A 10,014-nucleotide genomic window follows, 5' to 3' on the forward strand; every position below is an offset into this window, starting at 1 on the left:
ATATTGTGACACAGCTTCAAATTGAAGCCGTCATCTTCTGAAGGGGGAGGGGGAACTCATTTTCATCCTGTGCTGCTTACTGAGCTGCTGGAAATGAATTTCAAGTCATGATGTATCTGCCAGTGATTATTATCAATAATGTGGTTTGTATAATGCAGGATTTCTCCGTTAATTGCAGGGCAAAGAGGCCAGTGAGCAACATATAAGAGAACTGTGTGGGGAAATGATAAATGGTGAGTTTCAATTCCACAGGTCACCCTGTTGTTTGGGATGTCTTCCATTGTTTTTGAATTTAGTATTTTTAAATGATTCATCGGGGCAACATACAAAGCATGCTGGCAGAAGCTCTGATATCCCCTCATGTGCATCATTGTGAACCTCAGCCCCCAGCTCCTCTCTCCCAGTCATGGCCAATCCCAGCCCCTGTAGCAGGGCTCCAGGCAGATGCCAGCTCCCAGCATGTGTCCTTCTTTCCTTGACATTACTGCTTTGCCTTTAGAGGTTATGTTCAGTATTGCTTGTTTCAGAAGACTTGGTTTTTAATTATTTAAGGACTATTTTCCACGATACTTGCCATGTTTCAAAGCGGTTTAGGAAACAGAAACTGGCATAAGGCGCCAGCAGGTTTCTGACCAAAGGGCAGAGAGTGAAAACGTTGGACACGCAGATTTTAATGTAAGGTGTTGTTATTCTGTCTTTGTGTTTCAGATCAAATCGCACAGTTAGCTGCTAATCTGAGGAAGCCCCTGTCTCCTGGGATGACGGGTCGTCCTGGCCCAGCTGGTCCACCGGGTCCTCCTGGAGCTACGGGAAGTGTTGGACACCCTGGTGCTCGTGGTCCCCCTGGATACAGAGGGCCAACAGGAGAACTGGGTGATCCTGGTCCCAGAGGTGAGACTGAGCCAAGCAGTTTCTGTCTTACACCCACTGAAATAAATGACCAACTTGTACTGATGTCAGCAGTAGAGGAGAATGGATCAGTCTTTGGCCAGACGGAGTTCTACAGGATGGTTTTGCTTGCATCTCTTAGGATGCTGTGCAAGCAAAGATCTTAGCAGTGACCTGAGGATTTTTGACTTTACAACTCATTGCTGAAATTGTTTATTTATGATTCAAGGTGACACTGGTGAAAAGGGAGATAAAGGACCGGCTGGACAAGGAATTGATGGGCCTGATGGTGATCAAGGACCTCAAGGTAAGCCTGTGCACATAATGTAATGAGTCATAACTGAAGTAAAAGCTAAGGAAGACAGCTTTGCCTATTTTAGACACTATTACCATTAATGTTACAGTAGGATTGTTTTCCTCTAGGAACAGCAGGTAGCACAGTTTGAATAGTGGAACTTAACCATTGCATCCCCTCTTCTCACCACTCCCGTCCTGTACTGAATGTTTTAGATAAAGGTGCTGGCACAGCTTCATTCTTCATTTGTTTTATGTTCCTTCCACTAATGGCTGGGAAAGGTCAGGAGCTTTTAGAGATAGGGAGGTCAGAACCCTTCTTAACTACTCCCATGTGGCTGCCACCATCAGAAGGTTATTATTTTCAGTGGGACTTCATATACAGTAATTACTTAATTAACTGAGCATGCATCGGCTCACTTCAAGGTGTGTAACACCAGTGAGGCTCTTGCTTTAGATTAAGACAGAAGAATCCTTCCCGCTGCCCATTCCCTGTGGTGTGGCTGGAGGGCAGTGCTCATTGCTGTGACATGGAATGCCTGCAGTGACAGCTGCAGCCTGGACGAGAGCTCCAGTCCTGCAAACTTCTGCACATGAGTCAGGGCTGATCGTTCGTTTTGCCAGAAACAAATACAACCCAGTGTAATGATTGAGGAGAGCACCGTGGTGGTGTTTCTCTGTACTGGGCTATAATCCCATGAATTCTTTATCAGAGGCCACCAAATTTCATTTTTGCAAATGAATAAGCCCCTCTTAGAAAGTCTGAAAGAGTATTTTTTATTTTGCTTACCTATTAAAGCAGCTTTTCTAGTTGTGATTACAGAATAAGTTACAGGCACCAAAACCAGGCTCTGCATCCATATACTTGCATAAAAACAGAGTATTTATATGCAGTTGTCTCTCAGATCCTTCCATAAAATAATTGTATTAATATATAAATATTTTCTTTTCTAAAGCATGTTAAAAGATGCTATTTTTCATATCTTAAGTATTGAGAGCATTTCTCTTATTTATGAGGTGGAGTGAGATCAACAGTAGAAGCAATTCTAACTAAAATAAAAAGGATCAGGCACCATTTCTGTGTCAGAATTGAGTCAGGAATGCAGGTTTATGGATACAGCCTGTCCCTCAGGGAGACACAAGCTCCTTTTTCAATATTTATAAAAGCCTCAGTAGCTTGTTATTATGGGAATCAGTGTTTTGTGAAGTATGTTTGGCATCTAAAAGAAAAAGAATAAAAGAAAGAATAGCTCAAGCCTGCCCAAAACCAAAATAGTTTCTGCCAACAAACAAAACGTGTTTCACCATGAGGAACTCTTTGAAATTAGACGCATTATAAAGGAAGCTCCTTATCTTTAATGTCAGCGAGGTGTTCTGCATTGTCACTCTCCTTCCCCTATTCAGTCTTAATTACGATCAGACCTTGGGAAGTGCAATGAGTTGAAGCAGCTGGATGCTGCTGCCTCCCACTAAGGAGGGATCCGGGGCCAGGAAGTAGGGGTGGGCACGAGCCCTCCTCTTGGCACAGTAAGTGAGCCAGGAGCTCACACAGCTGGAGAATTTCTTGAGGGAACTGTTTGGGGACCCTGCCCAATAAATCTGGTTAACTACTGTCCTCCATGGAGTCATAGACTAAGGTAGGAGCAAAGTGGAATCCAGTTCTGTGGTCAGCAAAAGTCAAAACGGACACAGGCAGCAACAATATTAAACACGCAGTTAAACACCCACCCTCAACTACACTCAGGAATTCCAGTAAACCCAAGGTACTCTGAAAAAAATCCAAGGCATATACTGCAGAGTCAGGGTAAATTTATTCAACACCTTGTATTCAACAAGTCATAACAATTCTGTTATGCAGATACTCAAAGTATTTTAAGAACTTTGAAAGTTTTTTATATATATATGTATATATATATATAAATATATATATTTTTAAAATGAAAGTCAGAAAATATTACATGTAATCTTTTTTCCCCCTTCTTGTTTAGGACTTCCTGGTGTACCTGGAATTAGTAAGAATGGTCGGGATGGTGCTCAGGGTGAACCCGGTCTTCCAGGGGATCCTGGTACTCCTGGTGCTGTCGGGGCTCAGGGAACTCCAGGCATTTGTGACACGTCAGCTTGCATGGGAGCTGTTGGAGCATCAACTTCCAAGAAATCATAAAACAGTACAAGAAGTGGAGAAGTGACTGAATATTTAAATAAACAGTGCATTGTAAGAAAACAGACAATCTTCCTAGTGATAAATGGACAGGTGTTCCTTCTATTATTTTAAGTGGAGACTTTGACACAATAATTCAGTTCTATGAAAAAGAAAGCATCAGATGAAAACTAACTAAAGATGCTTTACGAGTATTTTTTCCTCCTTCCCCAATTCTTTTCCAGAATTTTTACTGCTAAATCACCTCACCTTCCCTGCCTCCCTATGTTGAAGAGACCTGCAAGAGGAAGTGTTCCTTTTTACCATCATCTCCCAAGCTGTACTAGCGCAGCTTTTCTGTATAAACGTTTGAGCCTTGTCAGTTGAATCCCTCGGTGCTGATCCCACTGCCTCCAGTCATGCAGGTTTGTGCACTAACATCCACGTCGTTCAGGTTTCAGGCACCTGGCTGCTACTTACAGCAGTGGAAATAAGGCATTTAAGCATCCTGTATTTGAACACCTTAACGTTCTGGGCTAAGACCACAGCTGAGGTATAAGCTGCCTATTATCACGACTCAGACTGCACCTCAAATATTTGCCCAGACTAGTAATTACTAAGCCTCTTGCAATCAAATTCTGCAAAAGGTGCAATGTATATGTTTTAATTTGCAGGGGAGAGTTTTTGTATTTCCATATGATAACAAAGTTAAGTAACAGCATTTTTATGACCTCAACTTAAGCTATTTGCACAGTTATCGTGAAAGAAACCCCAAATAAGAAAGGATGCTCTTCTAAAGTTCAGCCAAAAAAGACTTGTATGAACTGTTGTAAAAATAAAAGGAGATTTTTCTAACCTTTTCTTTGTGATGTTATAAATGTCATTATACACATCGAATGCTCAGATGAACTCTATACTCCAAGACTGTTTTTCCTAGGATTGTTTGGAAATAAATTGCTGCAAAATTGTCAGTATCCGTGATTTCAAACAGTATTTACTTTGGGAGACTTTTTTGTACTTCAAAACCCACTGGCATCATCTATTATGATGCACTGAAATTAATAAAGCTCATACACTATTCTATTCCTGCCCTCAATGCTGAAGCTTCTCAGCACTAGAGCCCTCTTAGTCTTTAAATATTAAAATAGTTTGTGCATTTAAACAATCTGCTGTTTACAGTATGCCATTTTTGGACTAAGCAATACAAGAAACTGTTGGACAGTTGTGTGAAATACATTAAAATAATGCACCACTCTAAAAACAATGCTAATAGCTTTGTATTAATCTTTGGAGTCAAATGTGTTAAAATACAGCAAACAAACTCCATAACAGCTGCACAATTTAGAAACTATGCACTTATTCAATTAACCCACGTAACTTTTAAACTTTTAATGAAAAAAATGGGCATTGTAATACAGTACCTTACATCTCTTTTTACACTTAAAGGATATATTTGCATGTAGTCATTAAAGTAACAGGATAGAGTGATGTTCTACAACAATTCTTAACTGTACTGTATCACCTTAAAGGAAAAAGAAGGGAAAAAAAATCCAAAGCAGAACCACAAATAGGAAAAGAGCAAAAGGAGAATAATAGTTAACAGCTGTCAAGACATTTTCTTGTTTCCTCTAGTCCCAAAGCCCCTTGAACAGAACACTGATTTATATTGCTGGCAGACCATTTCCATTTCCATTTTGAACGGTGAATGTTTTCTTTAAAGTTCTATTTATGTGCTTTTACAAGTTATATTTTTGCAAGTCACTCCCAGAGCTTATCCAATAAATTAATCACAGTAAGCCAAAGCCCCACAGGTAAACAGAGAAAAATACAGTTTGGGTCATTCCTTATTTATCCACGCTTAGACAATTCAAGGCTACTTGGTCTCCGTAGCCATGCTGCACGTTCTCCTGAACTGGACACGTTACAAATGAATCTGATCTTGGTATTTTTAGTCTCCTGCCTGTTTTGCCACAGAACACAGTCTCAAATTCCTAAAAATCAAAATACAAAGAACAAAAAAAAACAAAGTTTGATGTAGATATTTTCTTGAGACATATGTTTTTGTTTCACTAGTGTCTTGAGGAAAACTAATATACCTTTAACAGTAAGCACCAAGGGACCGTGCAGGCTTTCCTGCACCCACTCCATCTGCTCTCCTAAGATACTTTTAGCAGAGGCAGAATTGCCCTTGGGCTGCAAGCAGGGCTGGAGTAGTGTGGGAGCTTACAGGTCATATAACCCTTGACTGCTCTCACCCACTTTAAGATAGCGTGGGCATACACATAGCTCAGAATCCCACCATGTAACCACTGGCTCATAAAAGCCAGCTAGAGACGTCTCTGTGAATAAGTGGGGAACAGAGAAAAAAGAGAGGAGAAGAATAGGAAGGAGGCCCTAATTCTGCAGACAGCCCAATTCCTGCTAAAAAAAAAAAATAAAAAATTGAAAATTCTGACTGAAGACAGCCTATGATACCACACTACTGAACTGAAACCGTTGTGAGGAGAGCTGGTCAAATAAATCAGCTTCATAAAGGACAGTTTAATCACACAGTGGTCCTTCACCCAGAAGAAACACTCCATACACTTTAGCTATGTTATGACAGCTTTAAAATGTTTCACCGATTGGCTGAGAAGAAAAATGAAATTAGATTGGAACCTGTTTCAGAGAATCGCCATGCTTTTCCTGAATGTACTTCAGAAATGCAGTCGTCCACTGTAAGGTTGTTGCTTTATCAGTATCAGCAGTGCAGAACGGAACCAGAAGATTCAGTTCGTCACAACAAATCCGGATTCTGCGCCTACAAGCAAATACAAAAGGTTCTCAAGATGGAAGAGAAGTAAGGGAAAAAAGTAATAATAATAACAATTAAAGGACATCTACTCACATCTGATACAAGCCATGACCTTTGGGGACTGCTTTTTGTTTTATTTTAAGCTAACTATCTTTAGCTTGCTGTGAACTATATTTCTAAGTTTGTATATTAGTTGTTAGTTGTCTCATCTTTCTAGGGCAGCCCACAATTAGGCACATATGCTTCCTTCTAATAAACACCCAATCCTCACCACTTGCATTGCTTTTTCTTGTGGGTAAAACAAAATACAGCAAATGTACCTTCTACTCTGGAAAACGATGGGACTGTTAAGAGTATCAGTACCTTAGGCTTGAAAAACTTTGCATTGCAGCTCCTCATAGAAAAATTACCTTCTGTCTCTCTCCATGCGGTTATGTCTTTCTCTCCGCTGAGTAACTCCTTCCTGCGTACCACTCTGTACCTGCATACTTGAATTTGACTGTGCTGACTGCCAGGGACCCTGGGCAGATGCAGTACTCTGGCTATCTCGCATATTTTGAATTTCACTAAGAGGTTTGCGATCTATGTTTGCATCCAATGGGCTTATTCGGCTGCAACTTCTTTTGTTTATCGCTTGCTTGCATAAGGTGTCTTCTTTGCAAAACAAAGAGGAAAAGAACCTATTGATAATCCTCCTATTGATCATGGAAAATATTGAGCATAGAAAATTTATTTTTGGTTGTTTTATGTGGAACAATCTTTGAAGCTTTACAGCCAATCTAGACTGACTCTCATAGCAACGCGTGTCCTAAACCCAAAGGCACTGCTTGCTGTTTCAAAATCCACCTAGCTTCCATTTTCTCAGAGAACTTATAGAGATCATGCCTACCTTTAATTAGCATCTGAGGAAGTCCTTTAAATGTTCTTCAATTTGATAACTGGATCTGCTCTATGAACTTTTGGGTCAAAAAACGTAGAAAGAAACCAGTTACTTACTCTAGACCCAGAATTTCAAAGATACTTTACAGCCTCAGGTTTTCTCACTTCAAGCTAGAAGAGCTAAACGCTTTTGTAAATATGGCTAAAATTATAGGCAACCTTTTTTTTTTAATCTAGTTCCATATTGCCCATAGTGTATCTCAAAGGCCACACCTCCTATGGTTCACTACGCTCATATTCATATGCACATTAAAAAGAAAAGGATTTGAAGGACAGAGAAAGCTAAGTGAAAAGAAGATAGGTGGTTTACCTCCAACTTTAATCCAAACTTCCTCGGACAAAGCTTTATTCATAGCACCTACTGTCTGCTTTGTGGATTCCATTTCCTGATGGTAACAGAAAGAGAATGTTCTGGGAATCCCAATCTCTTGATGTCTGGCAGATTCCAAAATAGTGCAAGATGTCCCAGAGGCCTGTGAAAATCAAAAACGGAACACTTAGGAGAATTATATACATAAAAAGGAGACAATTTTGATTATCTTCATATGAACACCTTAAATTTCAGCTCCATTAGTCAATGTGTTGTATGAAAATAAATCTCAATTACTTCTGTACATCACAACCGTGGCATTTTAACAGTCTGCTGAATTTGTAGTTTTACTTTTTTAATACCCCTCTGGCGTTTCCCGAGTGCCACGCTATCTCTCCTGCTTCAGAGGTTACAGGGAAAAAGAAAAAGGGAAAACAGAACACCACCCTTCTCACCAAAATGGATGTGAAAATAAACAAACAATAGAAAATCTTATTTGTTAAGCATCTCCTCCTGCTCTTGTACAGATGAAGCTGATACAATCAAAAAACATACACATAGATATCTTTCTCTTAAGACATCTAACAGATCTTTACCTAGTGCACATTACTGCATGAGGTAACTGCCACACCATTGGTTTGAATCATTTTGATAACCTTAACAGATGAATAAACCACAGATCATACTACTCATGTCTATCCAAACCAAGCCACGCTTTACCACAAACCTCCACAATTCTATTACACCTGGAAGATTAACATTATTAGCATTTGACATTTGCAGAGTACAGTTAATGGAGAACACACGACCTACCTGGGCCTGTGAGGAATTAGCAGCTCCAGCAGAACACGCACTCATAGTAAACAGTGGATATGTGAACTGTCGAGAAGGTGTGGTGGGTGTGCTCTTATTTTTCACCAACGCCGCACACTTGTTCTGATGCTGATGAAGAGGGACGCCGACCAGCTCTGACGGCTGCTGAATCAGTGTTACTAAACTGCATAACAACACACAAAACACACAAAGGTGAGTACTTGAAAATGAGGAGCGCAGAAAAAATTTACAGCTACATATCCTTTAGTAGCTATCATCAAGAAACCACTTTCATTTACTGAAAAAAAAAAAAAAAATCTATCAGCTGAGAAGGTATTTTATTCAGGGCAGTAACAGGCCGAACTATGCTTTAGCAGCACGCTGATACAGTTACAGGGCCAGATTGTATACATTGTATAAGACGACTTTTACCCGAAGTATTTATCATAGCCAAGCCTCTAGGTTATGCCATTCATTACGACAATCAACCGCTCCTAATACTTTGTTAGGATCAAAAAGCTGCCCCGCTTTTCGTAAGCTGCAAAACCAGGTAACGTTCTTCTCTCGCCCTTAGTTAAATTACAGGTTGTTATCAAGAATAAAGTGGCAAAGTGTTTAATTGTGTGACTACGCGCTGTGCCATTGACGTGACACATGGAAGGGCAGAGCGCAGCTGCAGCCACGTGTGAGTTTAGAAAAGTGCAACTTACGATATCATCTCGTGTATTAAAGTACTGATCGTAGGCTTAATTTAGAACACCAGTTCGAGCTCTATGAAAATACATAGCTTAACAACAGAAACTGAAATTAAGCACAACACACTTGTTAAGAGTTACTCCAGATTCTTGGGGTTCTTGGCATCTGGGCTTTTCTGTCTGGATGCTGTTGAATCTGTCCTCCAATCGAACTCTGACTGCAGATTTCGATCTGGGCTCGGGTGCCAGCGCCACATGCTCAACCACTACGCTCCCTTTGCTCGCCCCAGCAAAGCTGTCACCGTGTTTCGCCCTCAATAAGCCGTGCCCCGAGCCTTCCGCAGAGCCACCCTTGGGCGTTTTGTCTGCCTGGCCGGCAGGGGGGTTGGCCTCACTGAGTAACATCATCCTGAGCTCCTGGAAGTCCGCGTGGCCCAGGCAGGGGTTGGCGCCGGGCACGCTGCTGTCGGCAGTCACTCCCGGCTGGCAGAGGCCGGGGAAGGCGGGCGGGCCGGCGGGGCCGCAGGAGGAGCAGCCCTCGGCCTGCTGCGCGGGGGGACCCGCAGCTCCGGCCCCGGCTTCCGCCTCACCTTCACCGGCCTGAGCCTCCATCTGCGCGTACAGCACGTGCTGCAGCTGGCCGTACTCTATCTCCGTCAGCTCCACCAGGCTGAGGTCCGCGGCGGAGAAGCTGAGGCTCTGCTCACCGAAGGACGCGTCCCCTCCGGACGCGGCAGCCGCCGGAGCGGGGCCGGGAGCGCCGGGCTGCGGGGCCGAGCCCGACATGGCCGCAGCGCGCCTGAGTCGCGGACCCGCGCCTCCGTCACACGCTAAACCATCAAACCCGTAAATATCACGGCCGGCAGCCACAGGGAGGCAGCCCGGCACATAGCGCGGCCCCGCCGCTCCCGCACCACACGAGGCGGCGGCCGCGGCCCCCCCCGCCCGCTCCACACACCGCTGCTCCCGGGAAACGGCCTTCACCTGCTCCAGGCTCTGCCGGCCTACGGCTCCCTCAGCCGAGCCCCCGCGCCAGCAACTCGGAGGGCGCGGAGCTGACTACAGCTGAAGGGGAGCGGCCCCTCACCCCCGCGCTCGGAAGGGGAAAGGGAAGCGGAGCGCCGCCCGCCGCCCCCCCGGG

General features: G+C 43.1%; 2 protein-coding genes across 3 annotated transcripts in view; one reads left to right on the plus strand and one right to left on the minus strand.

The window, feature by feature from the left end:
- COL9A3 (collagen type IX alpha 3 chain) overlaps positions 1-3,359 on the plus strand; it is a 34,181-nt gene extending 30,822 nt beyond the window's left edge. The window contains exons 29-32 of the mRNA XM_021416466.1: positions 179-233; positions 709-891; positions 1,118-1,195; positions 3,171-3,359. Of these exons, the coding sequence (XP_021272141.1) occupies positions 179-233; positions 709-891; positions 1,118-1,195; positions 3,171-3,346 (492 nt within the window). The 3' untranslated portion in view covers positions 3,347-3,359. The remainder of the gene's footprint in view (positions 1-178; positions 234-708; positions 892-1,117; positions 1,196-3,170) is intronic.
- Positions 2,972-9,825, minus strand: TCFL5 (transcription factor like 5). Of its 2 annotated transcripts, none has more exons than XM_021416468.1 (6): positions 9,001-9,825; positions 8,179-8,362; positions 7,366-7,528; positions 6,527-6,767; positions 5,981-6,122; positions 2,972-5,313 (listed from the first exon to the last, which is right to left on the minus strand). In XM_021416468.1, the coding sequence occupies exons 1-6, from the start codon at positions 9,657-9,659 to the stop codon at positions 5,167-5,169; spliced, it is 1,536 nt and encodes a 511-aa protein (XP_021272143.1). In that variant the 5' UTR covers positions 9,660-9,825; the 3' UTR covers positions 2,972-5,166. The 2 variants fall into 2 exon arrangements, with proteins under 2 accessions (XP_021272143.1, XP_021272142.1); XM_021416467.1 differs by having other exon boundaries at positions 6,527-6,770.

Source organism: Numida meleagris, chromosome 19 (genome assembly GCF_002078875.1).
Source record: "Numida meleagris isolate 19003 breed g44 Domestic line chromosome 19, NumMel1.0, whole genome shotgun sequence".
Lineage (NCBI taxonomy): Eukaryota > Metazoa > Chordata > Aves > Galliformes > Numididae > Numida > Numida meleagris.